The following is a 22,129-nucleotide window of genomic DNA, read 5'->3' as shown; positions in this document are numbered from 1 at the left end:
TTTCTGATAAATGCATCAACAGTATGTTATTTTACCAAGTCGTTAAAACAACATTTTTACTACTTTTGGGGGTCTGAATTAATAAATATTGCTGCCAAGACCAATGTGAACATGACATCATATAGTTTGTGTTGTTTTTTTACTGTGTAAATGGGTATTTCAAATGTAACATACAATTGGTGTATACTGGTGTTTTGGGGCAGCGGTTCTCGGTAACGTACCACGATATCGCTTGTGAAAAAAAACAAGATGTTTTGGAGGTCATAAGGCTTCATCCCACACCCTTCTTGCCAAATCCCTAGGTTCAGGTCATGAAATCAAAAAAAAATAATAGATATCCACCCTATGGCCCTGTGTCTATTTCCCTGAAACCAATACTGGCAGGCGATCAACCTTCTCTTTTCCAATTAGATCAAGGATCAGTTTGCCGTCCCAGTGAACAACAAGGGGAACGTTACCCTGAAACTCCGCCTTTATATTTGCAGATCTCTGGACTCGGTGTTGTACTCTTTGTCGGCGAATTGAGTCTCTGTTTAGAGCAAGTTCATCAATGTTCTGTCCCAAGCTTTTGGCAGTTTCTGCTATAACAAAAACGGCTTTGCGGTCTGACACTTTTGTGCGATCTAGAGCGGCTGCGAGTTCTTCATTAACGACAGTTTTTCGCCCCCTCTTTATTTTTCGTGTCTGAAATGTGATGCCTCCAGCAGCTCCCTCACTTGCATTGTCCCCAGTTTCCATCTTTTCACTATCTTCTGCTGAGCTGTTTTCAGATTCAGAACCAGATGAAATCAGTTCAGCTGTAGAAGCTGCTAACTGTTTCATTTGCTCCATTCGCAGTCGCCTGGCAAGCATTTCCTCCTCTCTTTTGGACGCCGTTTTCTCCTTCGCAGCAAGCTTTACATCTAGTTCCAGCCAGCGACCCCCTTCTTCCCTTTTCTCGCTGGGCTAACAAGAAATCCTTGTCTTCTTGTAATACTGATGTATTGGTCAGAGCATCAGCGTGAGCGACATCAAAAAGGTCTTCAAGCCTGGAAACAAAAGCCGACTCTCTCGCGAGTTGAGTTGGTGACGTTCGCGCTTTGTTCTTTTTCAGAAGACGCCATTCTTCAAATGTCTGCTCAAGCTTGGTTTGGCAGTTTTGATGAGCTCTCATCGGGATTCTAGCTTTCTTCCAAAAGTTAGCTATTTCCGTGATGGTAACATCCGACGATTGTCTTACGGTCTCCTTCAGATCGAGATGGTGATGTAGGAAGAATCCAAGAGCCATACGCAATGATGGCAACTTGCTGCCACTTAATTCAGTCACAGAGTCGCCAAGGAGATACAACTTGGTTTGAGATCTTGTTGCTTTTTCCACAGATGACATTTTCAATCAGATATGAATCTGAAAGAAATAGAACATAGCATTAAGAAATTAAGAATCAAGAAAATTCAAACAGTTCTATTAATAACTGAGCAGTGAGCACAATGCCTCAAGCAATTACACAAACATACTGCTGCAACAGTGTTGCAGCTGTTGCTTAGTCAGCATAGTCAGTCCATTGAGTCCAAACAGTAAACAAGTCTGAACATGTCTGGAATATAAATTCATGGAAAATTTGCATTATCAATTTATCAGCAAAACAATGCGATTCGGATGATTGGTTGGATAATAGATATGAACCAGTTGAACCACAATGATTATGCTTCTATAATCTGTGATAATATTATACCATGTTTATGCACCCATTGTGTCTGTGATTCTCTGCAAAGCCTGTGATAACTTCGTTTTTATTTTCAAATAGTGTTCTGTGATACACCTATGTACAGTGTTTACTTTTAGATACTATGGTGATAAGCGTTCCCAGGTCAGCGCTACATCTCATTTTAGCATTTATTGTCTAGCAGACTCTAGCTCAACGAACATTTTACTCTTTTATTATAACACATATTGTGTATGTACAATGTACATATTACTACTGTAATTATTTATTTAATGGAGCACAGAGTTTTATAACTTAAAGGTTTTATCTGTGTTCCCAGTAATTAATTTTACCACAATGATTGCATGTTGTGTGTATGATGATAGGAGAGAGTGTCAATTTACTTAGTAGTTAAAATTGGGTTCTTAATTTATCAACAGAATTAATCTATTATCAGTAGTATGCGAAATAAAAGGGCGGCCGCAGCTTTGGGGTATCAGAAACTTTACCATCATTGAGCTACCCCTAAATATTGTTCAATTGTGCTCATATTTTGCCTGAAGTTTTATTTCATATATAGGAACAAATTGAGAGGGTAAGAAGATCATATTTCAAAAGTTCAAAAATAAGCTCCACCCTAGCCCTCTCCCCAGCCCTCACCCTTCCACAGATCTGCAATGTCCCTGTTCTCTACTGTTGTTGTGCTTCCCTTTCTCTCCCCTTCTTATCTCCCGCTCCCTTCATTATATGTTTTATGCGTTAGCTCTTACAAGAGCCTTGACTTAGTATCCCAAAAATAAAATAGAAAATAATTTAGAAGTCTTTAGAATTTATGACAAAAAGTGACACCCACAAACAATGTTCCCTTCACTCTGCTCTGTAAAATTATAGTTTTCAATGCAATGTAAATTTTTGCACATCCACCTTTCTCCCCCCACTCCCTCCAACCCCTCTCCCCCTAACCTAACTACATGGATCCGTGCCTGTTGCTCTCTGGGAGCAAGAGCCTGTCCTAATCTTTGGCATGAGATGAGTTTCACCAGACACACGAAAGGACACTAACTTAAGTTAGACTCAGAAGACCCTAACAACACGGGATCAAAAATCCCTCCACTTCTATCCTTGAATGCTCCAATCGTGTTATCACATCGATAACCTTACCACTAGCATCATAACAATCTTTTTTCAAGAATGGCATGAGTGACAATTGAGTATTATCAGGATTAATCACACAACAACCACCCCATACCACCTACCCACCCTTTCCTGACAGGATAACTTCAGAAGGGGATTTGTTTCGATTCCTTTAACATCAGCAGTTAGGACCCTGAGCATGTTGGACATCGCGATAAGCTAAACGTACTGCCTGGAGAAAAGGAAATGATGCTTGTAGTAGCCTGAAATCAACAAATTGTTGCATCAATACCATATCATGATGGTTTTTGTAAATGAATTATGAAATCACAAATGAAAAAGCTTAGCAAACATTCATAATGCTTTAATAAGCTGGCGATAGAGCACGGACGGCGTTGCACCTCATATGCCTCTTTCACCGTGGCCTTAAACCCCATCATTCTGTAGCCCCAGGATAGACTGAAGGAGGTGTATTTAATATGCAAAGGCACTGCGTGGAAAAATGTGCTTCTTTATTGTCATTAGTTTTTGTCAACACCTGGAACAAATTCCAAATTCTTTCCCTGACTCGTTGCTTTGAAGGCAATGGCAAACCACCCATCATAACCCTTACCAATAAACTGCTTTGGCAGCACTGACCTTCTGCAAGGACTGTGGTAAAGCTAACCATCATCATCATCATCGTCAATATGTGGATTATGTGTTCAATAATTTGATTCACAACTTTTGAAACAGCCTGTGTGTGGGGAATATGGTTGTTGCAGAAGGGGATTGAAATCCTGCCATTTTTGCCTTTCTACCAAAGAGATGGCTTCAGATTTTTTCGCAAGGCCAGATCAGTCTTCACACCAATACCCCCAGAAGACTTGCTCTCTGCTGCGCAGCAAATTGTTCATCCTGTATGGCCCCACATAGCAATCATTTTTGGTTTTTACCTTGCACTCGAGGGAAATAAGTGATCTCACACATGCGTTGGTCACGTATAAATGTTACTCGCTCAGAAAAAATGTCCTAGCATATGCAAGAAATGTATTCGCTAGTCTTGCATGCATTCATTTGGTTTTGGTACTAAATTGGTGGTCTGGGTATTCTTTGTTAACCATAAGCATGTACCAATGTTGTAAGAGCTAATTGTGTCGAAAATGGGCATTGTGACCCATCAAGGAGGCCTAACGCAAACAGTCTTTTTCATTTTATGCACATATTTACAATTTCAGATTTCACTAATATTTACTGATTGTGCACATTTCCACCTCAGAAAGTGGAGCGGAACATCAGATGGCTGTTGCTTGGAGTGGTGAGGGCACAACAGCTGCTGGAGCTGACGTTGTGGTATCAACAGACACGGAATTGGCTATGGCCGCTGAGAATCGCTCACTTGCGGCTGTAACGACACTTTCTGCACCCACTGTGACTGACAGCCACGTGTACTGCTCTGACTGCGGTGTGGGATTTGCTTACCGTAGCTTGCTGCTCGCACACCGCCGTAGGCACACCGGAGAAAAACCCTTTGCTTGTGAGCTATGTGGTCGACGCTTCTCCCTGTCTCACAACCTTGCACGGCATCGTCGCATCCATACTGGGGAGACCTATGCCTGCACCGAATGTGGGAAGCGCTTCTCACGTGCTTACCTGCTTTCTCATCACAAGCGGACACATTTACACTTGTAGCCCCTTTCACCCATCAATAACATACTGCACCATGTGATTATTCTCTGTAATGACAAACCAGAAAAACCAATTGTCTTCTCTATCGATTTTTCATTAACCTTCTAAAAAAATCATTCTTCCACTTCCTCTTCTCCTACCTTTTTTTTTTTCCTTCTCTTTTTCCTTTAAGTCCTACCTCCACCTGTCCATTTTGGGCTTTCTTCTTTCTCCTGTTCATTGTGACCTTCCCCCCTCCCTGTCTGGTCCATTGTGGTTTTCCTCCCCCCGTCCATTGTGGTGTTCCTGCCCTCCCCATCCAGTGGCTTCCTCCCTCCCCCTGCCCTATGTGAGAATTTTTTTCGTGTTTTTTTGTTGTTGTCATGTCTTAGTTCCGTTCCAGTGGAACAAGTCGTAAATAAATAGATTGCTCATGACCATGATAAATAAAAGGCAAGGTGTACTGTCACTGCGTGTCACTAGTTATGACATTTCAAACATTGGGAGGAGAAGGGGTGGAGGAATAAGGGGATGTGCCCTTCCATCCTTAATCAAAGGGAAAATGCACTTCCCTACCCGCAGAGAGACGAGAGGCATCTTAATAATCTACAGTCACATTTTCTGATCATTTTCTGATCTACAGTCACAACCAGTTTGCAAGAAGAGCCATTGCTTGAAGGCTGACCACCACAGCGAGATTTGTGACAAGAAACGACTGTTTGAAATTCGAAATGTTGTGGAGCTCAAAGGTGGTCATGAACCGCTCTTTGTTCAATTTGCATGAAGAAACTTGATGACTCCTTGAAGCAACGTGTCCAGATAGTGAACATGCAAATGTGCATGGTCAGGTTTGGCCGAGCTCCATACTTCATATCCCATTTGTCATCCCAGCATCTTGAAGCTGATAAGATTCATTTTTCTGTTTGCTTTATCCATTCATGTGCAGCAACATGGCTGCTGATTTGGATCCTAGATGGGAGTGTGACTATGCTGCTGATACACTGCTGCCTGTAGGTTAGAGCAAGAATTTGGAATTTGTTCAGGGTGATGGCAACAACTCGCATACACTTTGTGAAGGATACCGTGGAATCTTTAACATCCACCAGCTAATGCTAGCAAAGGAGTTTGCAGGTGAACATCCATCTAAGGGACAGAGTAGTCACTGAATGCCTGTGAAAACCAATCCAACAGTGGATAGTCAGGCCAATAATTGCACACACACTATTTTGCAAAACATAGATGGCTGAAGAATCTTGCAGTGGCACAGAACATCCTCACCATATGGTCAATGATCTGCAAATACATGCAGTTCCTCAACGTTGAGCTATTGGGGCCCAAGTGCAAGTTTGTTTTGTTTTTAGCCAAATGTGAAGTGGTAGACGATGCTCAGAATCAGAATAGAGAAATGGTAACTGATTAATCAAGCTGGAAAAAAAAAAACCAAGGGTGACGAGTGACATCACAACAGCTCGGTAAAGTCTGCGGAGGATTTTACTGGAAAACCGCCAAACCTTCATAATGAGAAGAAGGAGATGAAGATCAACGTCTAACAGAGAAGGTGTGATTATTCCGGCTTTTACTTGTTCTAATGGAAACAGCACTCAAATTACCAATTCAGTTCCCTTTAACCTTGCTGAAAGTCATTTCTCATTAATGTTCATCTAATTTATTAAAGGTGAAGATAGGCACTGCTACACAAAGCCCGGAAGTGTTGCCGTCTGAAGCGACTGCTTATGACCTTCGGTTCTCAGATTTCCGACACGACCGCTCAAAAGTTATTTGACCTTTGTCACGCAAACTGCTGGAAAAGCTAATCATCAAGTTCACCCTTGTTCACACTGCAGTCAGCTGTCCAAACCCAAGGAACCTTTCCCAGTTTTGTGTTCTGTATGGTCAGAAGAACCCTTCTGCTGGCATTAGTGGCGGTTGCTGAAACTCTCAAAGGTGCCTTTAATGAAAATGAGTTTGAATCACTGGCACATCGACTAAGTTACAAATTATTGCCCTGACTACCGCTGGGAAGGCAAAAGCAAATCACTCGGTGTAATCCTTGCCATAAGCACTGAACCTGTCTTTGGGCAGAACACCGAAGACTGATGAGGTCATAAGAGTATGCTGTCGATTTGGGAAAATTGCCAAGTGTCCAATACGGTCAAGTCCCATTTCGACTAAAAGGATTAGAACATGTACGTGGATATTTCACTGTTACAACGGTTGCTGTGCTGTTTGCTTTTTTATTTCTGAAGGTACTTTATGATGCCAAGAAAATTGGTGCCGATGACGTTGATCATGCGATCAGACTGGTCAGTGACGCCATTGATGGCGCTGTTCCTGGCATATGTTAATATTTAAAGCTCTTTGATCCGTAGCCTCGCAACAAGAAAACAGATGCATTCAAACTAGGAGGAAATGACCAAGTAGTGATCTCACAAGATGACATTGGCTGTTATTCAGTTGATCCTTGAACTGTTGTATGGTCAGGTTAGTGTGGAGCATGGCTTCCCTGTTAATAGGTGAGATTTGAGAAGCTCAAATTGGTATCAAATGGATGTTGGCTTGATTTAACCAATTGTACACGACTCCCATTTAATTTGCAGACCGCTGATGACAAAATCTAAGGAAGAAGTCCTTTGAAGCACAACTTCCTGTTCATGGTCATCGGGACAGATTACCGAATGTGAAGCTTTTGAATCGGTTGCTTTTATTCAGCAACTGAAGCAAGACAAACATACTGGTGACGTCTGGATATCTGAATAGAGAAATGGTAATTGATGAATCTAACTGAAAAAAATTAAAGTTGACCAGTGACATCACAGCTCGGTAAGGTCTGCAGAGGATTTTACTGGAAAAGTTCAATCCTTTGGTGGTCTCCTCGTGAATTGTCAAAATCAAGCAGATGTAGTGCATCAAACTTGAATCTGTCAATGTTGAAGGGCACGGACCTCCTGTGAAAACATTGGAAGGCACAGAATGAAAGTCGAATCGGCTCGTAGCACATCCTCTAATCAGCTTGAGATATGAGGATTGTCACTCGGTGAACGTGACGACGATAAATTGACTGAAGTTTCATACACCTCCAACTTAGTCGGTTCATATTCCCATTGATCGCGCATCTAAAGAAACTGGTGTTTTAAACTTTTACCCAATTGTAGTAGAATCTCGAGCTCAATTTGAAAGAGCCACTTTATTTGCTGTGTCCTTGAAATTTCTTTCAGGTCCTGGGAAAGTCTTGAAAATCCGGTGAGAGAGAACGACGGGAACTGTATTCCTCACCATGTCCTCTTGTGCCAATCCCCTTTGCTTATTCTCCTTTTCTTCCCCACCTTCGTTCCTACTTCTCAGCCTTTTTGTTCCTTCACCTTTTTTTTTTTCATGCTATTCAACCTTCTCTCACCTAATTCAACGATTTGACTGTTTTGTGCTTGTTGGTTTATTAAATTTGCACCCTCTCGCATCGAAACCTCCAGTAAGTGCTACCAGTACATGCTGCAAACAGGGTAACGATGCAGCATAATTCGTGTGCAGGTAGAGTGAATATACCTATTATTTAGTGAGCACCGATGGGAAAGGGTTGATGCTGTAGCGATATTATGGGACAGAGGTGGTTTCTAACATCTACCACGTTATTGTGCTGTGTTCATAGTAAATTGCATTGCAGCACAACCGTTTGTTTGAAACTATATTATCTTTATGATTGCGCTCAACTGCAAATTGTTCCAAGTCCTGTTCTCCTCGTCTTCCACAAAAAGAGCTGCGTCACAGACATCGCGTGCATGTGGGCCCACCTGTTGTCCTGCCTGTTGATCTTGAACAAATCTTCTTGCCCTCGCTTGTACCAACACAACATGCGAATAGCATACCAAGTCGGACGCTGCTCACCAACCTGTGTCATGATCTGAAGAGGCATCCAGGTTCTAAAGTTATGCCAGACCAACACCTTAGCTTTTATCGCAGAGCTCATATTTGTGCTTGGATTTGTACCTGGAATTCCAATGGTACTTTGAAGACATGACGGTGTGTATATAAATATTTTTTTATTACTATGGAACGCATTTTTGTTGATGACACTATATTGTAACATAAGACTCGGCACCGATTAGTGTGCACAATGATGAATGAATACTTAAATATATATATATATATATATATATATGTTACATTCGGGTTCTGATCTCCCACTCGTTTGCCGAAGGGTTCCGGTGTTTTTACAGATGTATAGCTCCGAGGATGGAAAACCTGGAGTATTCCTTGCGGATATGACATTTTGTGATCCGTCTTTGTGCGATCGACTTCAAGATAATAGCATCCGTGTTTTTCATTCCTTTTTTTTTTTTCAATTGTAGATTTTAATGTTAGCAATGACAGGTTTACCCCTTCTCCATGAAATCTTATTGGGGTTTTTTTCCCTACATTCCAAGCGTTTGCGTGCCCTGGCTTTTAACATTGGCAGTCAAAGAGTAGTTGGAAACGGATATTCTCTACAAGTGTTGTCAATTCCTCATCTGTTTGTTTCAGATTGTTACTGCACTGGTATTGATGGACATTAAAACTATTTGTATTTTAAAGTTTGTTCACATCGGTGTTTGATCTTCAGCGTGCAGTTGCAATACCTATGGAAGGAATTACTTTGGACGAGTTTCAAATCCAGACACACCTTTTTGGATATTTTTTTGCTATTCTGGTCCCACAAAATAAGACTTTTTAATGGTTTTTTTTAATTTTTTTACATTATTGATTGGAATTTTAATTATAAGTAAGTAAAAAGGCATTTTATTTAATTGTGTGTCATTCTACACAAATGCTTTATATGAAGCCAATATCCTCTGTTGGCATTGTAGGTGGAGGCTGGGGGGATTTAAACAACATGAGGTTAAAGTGAACTTTACATTGACCAATGTAGGATCTGTCACCACCAGTGCACTAAATCCATATTGCTTTTGAACGTCCATTTTTGGCTATGCATGAGATAGCCTGGATAGGAAACTGATTTCATTCCTAACGGTGTTAAATTTTTTGTTCCCTTCATCCTTTCATTGCTTGGATGAATAAGCTGTAATGTTGGAAGTGCTGGGTACTCTGTTGTTTGCATGCCGCCCCCTCCACCCCCCATCTGATCTGTCTGGCTATGAGTTCCCCCCCTCACCCCCTTAGGAAATGCCAACACGAGCTACTTCCTCCAGCATGCCTATATTTTACGAGGGCACGGTATTTTATATCCTTTACACTTTACTATGATTTGGGCAGTGAAAACATATCCATATAGTCTTTTATTAGAGCAAGCCTTTGGGCTGGTACCATGGCCAAATATACCGCGCTCTTAGGGCTGATGGTGTTGTAATTCTAAAGGTAATTTTGCAAAGAATCCTGCAATTGCCAAGTTGTTGCTGAGAATGACATCATTCAAGCCGTGACAATGTGCGTCCAATTGAATGTGATGTAACGGTAAAGATAGTTAAATGTGCATGTGTTTTTGTTCTTCATGGTGATGTATTGAGTGATGTTGCGATTTTACTTTTTTTCGATTTGGATATACTCATGTTGTGCAGGCGTTGTTTGATAAAAATGATGTGAAGTTGCATCTCTGCTCTGGCCAGCACCGTTTCTTCTTTTTCGTTCTGTTAGACCGTCGCATCAGGACTCACTCACAGTTACCAGTATCGATGAAGCACGTTTGCTCAAGCTGCTTCTTTATTTAAATGGAGATCGATGCTTGCGAGAGAGATGGATGACGAAGGGTCTAAAATCGACCAACTGGCAAGGAAGAGGCCTTGTGAGCTTTGCACGGTAAATTCTTCATTTATATCACCAGTTTTTGTTGTTGCACGAGTAACCTTAAACCTTACTTAGGTGCACAAAACCTGAAGTTGCATTTATGCCTCCGTGGCGGTAGGTGCAGGAGGCGTTACCTTTTTGGGTTATCCGTCCAGCTATGCGCGCGTAGCAGATTCTCATTCCACGATAACTTTTGAACCACTGAAGGTATTCCAACCAAACTTGGTACAGGTATGTACTATGATGCATAGATGAGGTGATTCGATTTTGGGGTCAAATGTCTATGGTCAAGTCCTCCTTGAAAATCTTGTTTTTGTGTACATGATCGAGGCTCGTAGAAGAACGAGAGCAGAATGGAAGGCAACAAACTGGAAAGGGTGAACTACCAACAGCGGAGTACAAGTGAGAGTGGGATCAAGGGGAGAAGGAAGCCTGGTGTTGGCTTAGCGGCTGGGGTGCTGGCTTGGGATCCTAGGATCCTGAGTTTGAATCCTGGTTGATCGTTGAATTAACGCCAGGGGAGTTGACCCAGCCTGTGATCCAAGGTCGGCAAATTGATTACCAGCTCACTGGCAATTGGTGCACTGCATCAGTAGCACAAACATGCTTCCAGATAAATGATGCAACCAGCAGCTACAGGCTGCATAGGAAACTAACAAAAGGGGAGAAGGACACATGGGGGTGAACAAACTACTCACAAGTTGAAGCACAGCAAGGGGAAGGGGAAAGTAGGGATGAAACAAAAGAAACAAAGGTGAGGGAGATGGGGGAAATCCAAATAACATGGAAAAGTGCTTCTTGTACTTTTCCTTGGGAATGTAGAGTGAGTGCGTGCCATTTCTCGGGATTGAAAGACATGTTCCAAGTGTTTGACCAGTTTGTGATTTTGTCAATATCTGCAGAGGGGCAAAAGCCTGCTGTCTGCCTGTCTGAAGAATAAGAAATTATATGACAGAGTGTGGAATCATCAGCAAACAGATTAGCATGGTTCTCCAGGGAATTAGAAAGATCATTGATGAAGATGAGGAACAAGACTGGGCCCAAGACACTGCCGTGGAGCAGTCCAGCCTTCACAGGGAGAGGAGATGAAAATATTCCGTTAAGAGTGCAGGAAGTCTGGGATCCATGAGAGGAGGTGGCTTTAGATGTCATAAGCAGAGTTTAGAGATCAAGGCAAGGTGCCATACTGTATCAAATGCTGGAGATATTTCCAGAAAGACAGCACTGATTTCATGTCTGATATTGAGGACTTCCATTCATTGCTGGGAGAGTAGAAGTAGCTTCACCAACGTAGAATGACTTGATATAAAACCCAACTGATGGGCTGAGATCAGGCCATTGGAGAAAAGAAAATATTTGATGTCAACTGCAATGATGGAACCCATGACCTTGGTTATAATTGGAAGCTAGCTAATAGGCCTCTGTGTTTAAGAGGATCCGTTTTCGCACAATGTTTGTGTATTGCAGTGATGGTGGCTAACTTCCAGGCAGATGGAAACCTACCCAGAGAGAATGATCGAGTTAACAGAGCAGAAAAAGAATGAGCAAGAGCAACACAACAGGTTTTTGTGAACTGATGCCCTCTGGGTTTGTTGCAGAATCGGAGCTAAGGTTTGCCAGAAACCTCTCCACCTTTTCAAGTGGGAAGACAGTATCCAGGAGCAGTTCAGGTATAAGAAGGTAGGGTACGTGGATGGAGTGAGGGGTTGAAGACACCATATTTGGAAGCAAACACAGAAATAAGGCATTTGGCCTTCTCACGAGCCGAATCAGCTGCCATGCCAATTGAAGTGAGGGAAGCGATTCAGATTTGCCTTCCAGGAATATATGTTGCTATGTTGTTTGAAGGTGACTGCCTCAACACAGGATTCTCTGTACCAGGGTTGAGATAGGTTGGATAACTGCAGACAAGACGGTCTAAATCTGTACTTATGGGAAAGCATGTTTGTGTGGAAGGATTCCCAGGCAGTATTGACAGCAGAAGAGGCAGAAATGAAGAACGAGTCTTGACATGAGAGGGCAGTTCGCAGTCCCTGCCACTAACAAAAGCATTTTGCAGATCATAACTTGAATTGGAAGCATCTGATGTTTTCTCTCTTCTGCTTATTTTTATTTTCTCTCTCGCACATTCTCTCATGTGACCTTTCATTTTTCATGTGACCTTTCGTCGAGATCAAACCTTACAGTGGGTTGATGTCTAACATCGGCAGAGGCATACCCATCAACACAATCGCCTCAAATTATTTCCTGTTTTTATTTTTCATTTCATGAGTTGTAAAAATCATTGCTGTGCAGCATAGTCACTTTGTGAGTTGTGGAATAATGGCCCATCTTACAAATAGTCAAATCCTGTTGGAATTTTGGAGAATTAATACTTTTCAGGACAGTCATGTACTATAAATTAAGACAGTAAAACACGATACTTTTTTTTTTTTTGTCTCCCCAAATGAGGAAGTTTTATCTTCATTATGATGAAGTAAACATTTTTTTCTTCGACTGTTGTGTTCACCATATTTCACAACACAATCGCCACAACTATTGGGAACGCCTCTCTTTGCGGTGGTTGTACTCCTACCCCTCCCCTGCCAACGCAAGTCAGGGGCCAAATCTTCCCCATTCTTCCCTGCTGCCTGGATTCTGCTGCATCAGGACAGTGTGGTCACGGTCAGTGTGCCGATATGTCCCCATAGACTGGCCCTTTGCCTCTTGTCTCTCTCGTTCTCTCTCTCGTGCTCTCTCTCTCGTTCTCTCTCTCTCATTCTCTCTCTCTCGTTCTCTCTCTCTCTCGTTCTCTCTCTCTCTCTCGTTCTCTCTCTCTCTCGTTCTCTCAAACTATGTCATGGCCCTGACTTTGTGAAGGTGGGGGGTACACCATCCTGGATGTGGGAGATCTCTGGGTTGTTCCTGGAAGTAGACGGAGTAGTGATGGGATCACTATTGGTTCCGTCGCTCGCCAACATTTTCGTCAGCTTTCATGAGAAGCAGCACTTTCTGAATTGAACATGAACCTAAGACCACGATCTACTTTCGATATGTGGACAATATGCAATATCCATATGTCATGGCCTCTCAGGCACCAGATCTGAATTCAATCAAGCATTTATGGGATATTATGGACTAACACCTGAGACAGTGTTTTCCACTTCCATCAAACAGGTGTGAGTCAATTGACTTTCTCGTGGAAAAATGGTGCTGCATCCCTTCTGCAGAATTCCAGACGTTGGTGCACTCTATGCCACGGCGCATACTGGCCACACATAGTGGCCCAACGCCCGATTAAGTGACTTTACATTGGTGTTTCAATTTTTTTGATCCACTACCTGCATATATATGCTAATGTGTGTGTGTGTACGTGTGTATATATATATATTGTAACGGTTTTGAGAAGTGTAACGAATTTGAGAAGTGTAACGGTTTTTGAGAAGTGTAACAATTTTGGAGGAAGTGTAACGAATGTGAAAAGTATGGTTTTGTTGTGTGTAACACCCTCGTAATGTAAATAATGGTCGCAGCCGTCCTCCTAGTTAATGCCATGAAACTTACACACAGGCCATGATATATCTTTTTAAATAGTTTATTTCCTTATTCCATGTAGGCTAAATATGTGTTTCCCACTAGATTGACTCTGCATTGTATCAAACGAAATAAGCGTAGGCCCCTTTCAATTTCCCCAATCATCTCCGCTCTCCAAAGTTCCTTTCAAAAGCGGTGCGAGTGGTGTTCAATCCCGCAAGCCGCCATTGCCCATGTGCTCATCTCGGAGAAGAGGGGGGTAGGAGCCGCCAACTCACAGGCGTGGCACGTCGTCATGATCAAAGGAGGAATCGGACAGCCCTAACAGCCAACCAGCACCGCGGTTAGCGACCCGGTAGGCGTGCCCTCGCAGCCGGCGGCTTGATTCCACCCGGAGTAATAAAAGCGACTGGAAGGGACTGCTTCGGAGATGACATGGGAGATGAGCTGTGAGCTGTGAGCTGTGAGCTGTGAGATGAGAGATGCTCCAAACCAAAAAGGAGAGATACTTGGAGAGGAAACCAGCTTTGAAGAGACGCGCTGAGAGGAGGGAGACGGCTCCACCAGAAGGAGAGGAGCAGGTGTGACCGAGCCAGCGCGTGACGTCTACAGCATCGGCAGCGTCGACGCGACCGAGGGTTTTCCCGCCAAAAACGCGAAGAATTGAGAGCTGCTACCTCCAGCCCTGCCGGTTGCAGGGACCTGACCCTGCCTCCCTCTCCAGCAACCCACCTCCGCCAATCCTGCCTGCAATTTCCCCCGTGTAAGTGTGAACGTCGTCTGTCTTGAATGTTGTCCTGGGGTTAAGTAAATTGAATAGTATAAGTTAACGATTCACTGTGTGACTGCTTCTTCCATCCATTGCTTGTAAATAATTTTGGTCGCTCCTTCTTTTTGCTTGTGTGTGTATAATAAATCTGTTCTTCCTCCGTACTCTGTCTTCTTCTCTTTTCCTTCTCTTTCGGTCGCTTTAGAGGTTTCCCGATTGAATATCTGTGGTGCGATCTGGTCAACGTTGGGGGAGTCGGGCCAATTGGGGATCTTGTAACGGTCGCGGTTGGACCATCCGCTCGGCCCATCATAACATCTAAACCGCGATTCGTAACAATATATATATATATATATATATATATATATATATATATATATATATATATATATATATATATATATATTGTTGCGGATATGAGGATTGCATTTTTTTGATTGTGTTGTATTATATTGGAAATGGTGATGAACATTGTTGGATATGGCCCCTCCTGCGTCCAGAGTTGTGTAAAGGTAAAAAGGGCGTCTCGGTAGTTAATTCCATGAAACACCACATTGAAGGACCCGATAAAACCCTTGTTCAGTAGCTTATATCTTATTATGTGTTTTAGAGTAAGGCCTTGTCTTCCATTAGAATGACACTCCATTGCACCGAATCAATTAAGAATAGCTCCCCTTCAATACTTCCATTTCCCAGCCAAACTCTCCATCTGTGGGTAAAGCAGTTCACAAGCGTGGGATGCACGCCCTCTCATTTCGCTGCGATAGTGAATATGTGCTCTGGCCTCTGTTTGAGCAGGAGGGGCGGGGTCGCCAGGGAGAGGCAAGCCCAGGGCGCGCCACGAAGGGCGGGGCTGTTCAGCCCCATGCCCAAATAAGGAAACAAGCCCGTGGCTCGCCACGAGGGGCGTGCCGTCGGCGCCATGCCCAAATAAGGAGACAAGCCCGTGGGATTACCATACAAGGTCACGAAACAGAGCACGGGGGGGAGGGCGGTACCGAAACCGAGGAGGGCGTGTCAGACCCGCGCTGAAGGTTTAGCGAGAGGGGTGCGACGATCGCTGGGAAAAGCTACACCAGATATACGGCAGATGAGTCCAGGTGCGTAAGAGGGTTGGCAGTCCACCGGGAGAGAGTTCAGAGTTGCACCGGAGTTGCGTGAGAGAGACGAAAAGCCTTTGACAAAGAGCCGCTTCAACCAGCCCCGTTTCAACCAGCCGAGTGACCCTGCCGGCGTGCGCTGTAAAGCCGAATACAAGGAGCTGCCGGCGTGCGCTGTAAAGCCGAATACAAGGAGCTGCCGGCGTGCGCTGTAAAGCCGAATACAAGGAGCTGCCGGCTCCCCGCTTCGCGCCCGGAGTGGACCCGCTCGCTGTGCCCTGTGATCCCACCTGCTCATCCCTCCAAACGATTCCTACCCTTCCATCCATTTGCGTACGTGAGTTTGTTTTGTTCGTGCTGTCCTGGGTAGGTAATTAAGTCTGTATAAGCTAGTAATTTTCACTGTGTCACCTGCGTTTTCATGTCACCTGTAAATAATCGTGACTGCTCTTTTTGCTTATGTGTGTGTAAATAATAAACCACGTTACTCTTCTGTACGTCTTCTTCTTCTTCTTCCTCTTTGCATTCGTCGTCTTAGTCTTTTCCACATTGAATATCTGTGGCGCGATACGGCCAACGTTTGGGTGAATCGGGTTTAGTCGGGGAACAACTGTTCGGCCGCGGTGCCTTCGCTCGGCAAACAACATCCTTATCCGCGGACCGTACCTATATATATATATATATATATATATGTATATATATATATATATATATATATATATATACCGCTATGTATATATATATATATATATATATATATATATATATATACTCAAGGTACCGCTATGGGTACCCCTGTTGCACCATCGTACGCTAACATCTTCATGGGAATGATAGAGGCCAAGATCAATGCACAACCTCATCACGGAATCTTGGAAAAATCCTGGGTACGTTATATTGATGACATCCAGTTCATCTGGTCAAAATCCCCCCGTAGTCTCACCCAATTCCAAAATGAATTAAATTTGATTCATCCGACCATCAAGTTCACATTCGACAGCTCACAGTCCGAAGTTCACTTTCTAGACACATCACTCACGCTTCAAAATAACAGACTCGAAACAGAACTATACACCAAACCAACAGACACTCACTCTTACCTTCTCCCTTCTTCATCTCATCCTAAACATACAATTGCAAGCATACCATACAGTCAAGCACTCAGAGTAAGACGCATTTGCTCAACAAAAATGGCAGAAGAAACTTCTCTCTGCCAATTAGAAACACACTTCATTGCAAGAAACTATGACCCTCACTCTGTGCAAGAAGCAATAACCCGAGCAAAACACATACCGAGAGCAGACCTTCTGACTTACAAACCCAAACCTGCAACTAACCGTGTCCCACTGGTAACCACCTACTCTGCTACCTCATCCCAATTGCCAAGTATTCTGAATAAGGCCCTTCCTCTCCTCCATCAATCAGAAACACTCGGCAGCACATTTCCTCAACCTCCACTAACATCATTTCGACGTGGTCGGACACTCAGGGACCTCTTGGTAAAAGCAAAGCACCCACAGCCCCACAACAAAGAAACTAGGATCCCTGGCTTCTATAAATGCACAGCAAACAAATGCATTATTCACAAGCATTTACTAGAAGGAAACAAATTCTGTAGTTCTAGCACTGGACAAAAATTCCCCATCACCTCCTATATGAACTGCAAATCTACATGGGTCATATATGTACCTAATCACTTGCCAAAAGTGCACCAAACAATATGTTGGAAAAACTGAAAATACACTCTACACACGATTTAATAACACCCGGTCAGAAATCAATAACTTCCACACCAGTCAGGGCAAATCTCTACCTTACACGATACACTTTAATCAACCGGATCACTCTATAAATGACATTCAGATCTCTGCCATTGAATCAATCACAAATCGATCACACACCACGATTCTGAAACGTGAGTCCTTTTGGATACACAAACTTCGGACAAAAGTCCCTCATGGCATAAATTTTGATGACTAAAGCATGTTCCAACATCAACCCAATCAAATTGTTAACCGTAACCCATTCATTCATTCATTCATTCATTCATTCATCATTCATTCATTCATTCATTCTACCTTTATATGTCATTTATATAAATATATAAATATATTATATGAATATAAATGGGATATGAATATATGCTTGTGTGTTTATGTATGTATATCTCTATATTTGTATATGCACGTGCACCCTAACTGTAACGCAAACGGTCACTTCCGTTGAACTTGGGGCTGGTGAGTGAACTTTGGCGTGGCTCTTCCTTCTGTATGCATTTTCTACACACATCACACATCTCACACACATATCACCATACATACTTGACTGATATACATGCCTGCTGTTTTTGTAGACTCAGAAGAAGACCTTTGTTGGTCGAAAGCTTGTCGACAATTAAAGATCGACGTCCTGAAGCTACGTCCGCGTCTTATTTAATCTAACGATTATTTATTCAATACAAATGAGACGCCCTGCTCGTACTTTGGAGTTTCTACTATTTCTTACAGTTATATATATATATATATATATATATTGTTACGTGCTCCTCCCCGACCCCCTGGTCACGGTGTACCTCCGAGCCCCGAGAGGAGTCACGGCAGAAAAATGTGTTATTCTGTGTGTCAAAGACCAATGGAGAAGCCACCCCAATTGTTACTCACAAACAAATAGTGTTTTAAGATCGCACAAGAATAACAGTACAACAACAATAGTATTCCAAAGTACAATCAATGTCCTATGATGGTACCATCAGTTTTGTAATATATAACTCACTGTGCTCCAAGTGAGTGAAACAAGAACATTCCCCAATGTCTCTTATTCCCAGCTTCAAGACGAAGTTGATTCGCTCCAGCGATCGCCAGAACGATGTCCAATCGAGACCAGAATCCCGTGCGGATGGCAAGTACAGTCACACAGCCGAAGCTGTACAAAGGCGCCCTCAAGGCGACTGGGAAATCCAAAGGCGCCCTACAGGCGACTGAGAGATCACACCCTCGGGTATGGACGAATTAACCTTCAAAAAGCCACGTCACACACACACCCCAGATCGATGTCTGAATGCGGTGAAAATGGTCAAAAAGAGACGAAACCGCGAGCGAAGCACAAGTCCTGCGCGAGTCAAAATGGCCGACGACCCGCTCTTGAGACGTAACGGCCCGGCGATAATTCTCCTCGGAATCCACCGCCAAAAACCTGACACGCAGGTTGATCGGTCACAGCGATGACAACTCTGTCACAGGAATCCCTTTCCCGGAAACCCGAAAGTTCGCGAGTGACTCTTGCTCTCCAACCCCTCGCTCCTCGCTCTCCAACCCCTCGCTCCTCGCTCTCCAACCCCTCGCTCCTCGCTCTCCAACCCCTCGCCCCTCGCTCTCCAACCCCTCGCTCCTCGCTCTCCAACCCCTCGCTCCTCGCTCTCCAACCCCTCGCTCCTCGCTCTCCAACCCCTCGCTCCTCGCTCTCCAACTCCTCGCTCTCCAACCCCTCGCTCCTCGCTCTCCAACCCCTCGCTCCTCGCTCTCCAACCCCTCGCTCCTCGCTCTCCAACCCCTCGCTCCTCGCTCTCCAATCCCTCGCTCCTCACTCTCCAACTCCTCGCTCTCCAACCCCTCGCTCCTCGCTCTCCAACCTCTCGCTCCTCGCTCTCCAACCCCTCGCTCCTCGCTCTCCAACCCCTCGCTCCTCACTCTCCAACCCCTAGCTCCTCACTCTCCAACCCCTCGCTCCTCTCCAACCCTCCTCATCGTTGTTGCAGCAGCATCCTGTGTGGTTCTCCCGTCTCGTTCGTTTTCTTGCTGCATCCTGTTCAAGTCTGCGTTCTTCATTGACCGTCTCATTCATTTTGGAAATGGAAGTTTCCACGCAACGCATGAATTGTCACGATCCTCAAGAGGAAGTGTCTCGTAATCATCAAATGACAAATGGCAAGTAAATTACATTGTGAAAATTAAAGATTTCAAATAAACCTATTTAAAGTGTATGCGCACATAACTAATAAAAAAAAACGAAGAAATATCTCGGTAATTCCTGAAACATATTTTACTTCCGGATAATAATGTTGAATGAAATAAGAACGAAGAAATATATGTCGTTTTTGTGACGACTGCCAACAAAAGTAAAAGTAATATATCTTAACGGAAAAGAAAAAGCGAATTTTTTATATATGTCGACATTTTCCCCGACTGTTATTTTAGGCGGTGTATTTTCGTGTATCATCGTGGTGCGATTTTTATAAATATATCTCTGCATTTTCCCATGTGTGCGTGAATGTTCTCAATTATTTCTGACACCGAGTGAGTCTAAAACCATCGATAAAAATTAAATCAGATGTTGAATTCGAGATAAAATCATGAGGGTGACTCAATGAATGGGCTTTATTTTACAGGCCTTTGAGAATTCATTTCGTTCTATAAACGGAAACTTTCATGGGATTCTCTTCCCGTTTTTTTTTAAACCGAGTCTAAAACTATGTTGGCGACTGTTAAAAATGAAATGATATATCGAATTTGAGTTGAAATAAACCTGTGTGAGAGAAAGACAGCACGGGCCTAACTAAGCAGGCCTCAAAGCTATTCGAGGTAATAAAATGGTGGATATCTGTTTACATGAAGCCTCTCCAAGAATGGGTGGAGCTACTCTGTAAACGGAGTAAGCCACACCCCCGGACAGACAGACAGAGAGACAGACAATCACCGTAGCCTATTATCTATCTATAATTCCACTAATCTCTGTGTGTATGTTTGTTTGTACGTTTGTTTGTTTGTTTGTATGTCTGTGACCGCTGTTTCTCGACAACTACCGGTCCGATATACTTGAAACTTGCCAGGTATATTGCTGGGGACCCGAGGATGTGCCTTTTCAAGGTTTCATATTAATCGGACAATTACTTACCGAGCTATGTCCAAAAAAACGATTCAACCAATCAGAGAGCAGCGAGCTATCACGTGTGCCGAACGTGGCGGACACACTCTGCCTCGGATGGCACATTTGAGAGCGTATTCATTTATTTCACGTTTGCAAACTATGTTGCCGTTAAACTATGTTTTAAAACTAATAAAAACTAATTTGCGATTCATCGTAACTGCGATATACGACCTTCCGGACAGTGAGGACTGCACTTCCGGCATCCAATCACAGAACGCGTTATTGCGTAGGCGTGGCCGATGTGAGAGCGAGCTGATGCTGAGCCCAGCGCGTGCGCCATTACGGTACGTAATTCGATTTCTTCCGGAGAAAATAATAATTTCTCGATTTCTTATGCGCATTATTTCTCCCAATTCAGTCAGAGCGAAGGGCGGAAGCGAAGAGCGTTGTTTTTTTTTGTTTACGGGCGTACGGGCGGGGTAGAGCGTACGGGTAGCGTTTTTTTTTTTTTTTTGGCACATTTGAGAACGTATTCATTTATTTCACGTTGGCAAACTATGTTGCCGCTATGTTGGCGTTAAACTATGTTTTACAACTAATTAAAACTAATTTGCGATTCTTTCGCTTTCCTGCGCATTTGTGCACGCTATGGCGATTTCTTTACCAAACTCCGCTAGCCGTTAGCTTTGGACCAAACCATTTCATGTAAATAGAGGGGGGGGATTGTCACCGTACTCGCAAGCCGTTAGCTTTGGACCAAACCATTGCATGTAAATAGAGGGGGGGGGGGGGGGGGGATATACTTTTAGATATATATATAGTACGGGCATGCCCTAGTAATATAGATATACATAAAATTATATATACTAGGGCATGCCCGTACTATATATAAGCTAGGACGTGCCCGTACGTGGGTGCCCGTTCCTTGCCAAAAAAAAAAAAAAAAAAAAAATTTGTGTAGGGGTGTGTGTGTGTGTAAACATCCTAGGGCGTGCCCGTACGTGGGTGCAAAAAAACATGCGTGCAAACAACAACAACAAAAAAAAAACTTTGAAACCACGTGGCAGTAACGACCACAGAACCCCCCCCCCCCCTCTATTTACATGAATGGTTTGGTCCATTCGCAACGACCACAGAACCCCCCCCCCTCTATTTACATGCAATGGTTTGGTCCATTCGCAACGCCAAAGCGAACGGCGAACGGCTAAATCGCCATAGCTCGGTAAGTACTTGTCCGATTAATTTCAAACCTTGAAAAGGCACATCCTCGGGTCCCCAGCAATATACCTGGCAAGTTGCAAGTATATCGGACCCGTGGTTGTCGAGAAACAGCGGTCACCAAACAAACAAACGTACAAACAAACAAACACACAGAGATTACTGGAATTATAGATAGATATATAGATATATATAGATATATATATATATATATATATATATATATATATATATATAATATATATATATATATATATATATATATATATATATATATATATATATTGTTACAGATCGCGGTTTAGATGTTATGATGACCGAGCGGTGGTGTATTACCGCGACCTAACAGGATCCCCGACTAACCCGATTCCACCCAAACGTTGGCCGGATCGCACCGCAGCTAGTCAATGAGGGAAAAGACGAAAAACGAC

General features: G+C 43.3%; 1 protein-coding gene across 4 annotated transcripts in view; it reads left to right on the top strand.

Moving 5' to 3' along the window:
* The window catches only part of LOC137430149 (uncharacterized), a 45,746-nt gene extending 36,718 nt beyond the window's left edge, over window positions 1-9,028 (top strand). For 3 of the 4 annotated variants that reach the window (XM_068120794.2, XM_068120785.2, XM_068120777.2), the window contains one exon: window positions 4,075-4,932. In XM_068120794.2, coding sequence (XP_067976895.2) covers window positions 4,075-4,487 — 413 coding nt within the window. In that variant the 3' untranslated portion in view covers window positions 4,488-4,932. Of the gene's footprint in view, window positions 1-4,074 lie in introns of all 4 variants that reach the window. The other variant, XM_068120802.2, reaches the window with a different exon arrangement.
* The last annotated feature ends 13,101 nt before the right edge of the window (window positions 9,029-22,129 follow it).

The sequence above is a fragment of the Myxine glutinosa genome, chromosome 1 (genome assembly GCF_964187855.1).
Source record: "Myxine glutinosa chromosome 1, kmMyxGlut1.1, whole genome shotgun sequence".
Lineage (NCBI taxonomy): Eukaryota > Metazoa > Chordata > Myxini > Myxiniformes > Myxinidae > Myxine > Myxine glutinosa.
This window is presented reverse-complemented; position numbering and strand designations above follow the sequence as displayed.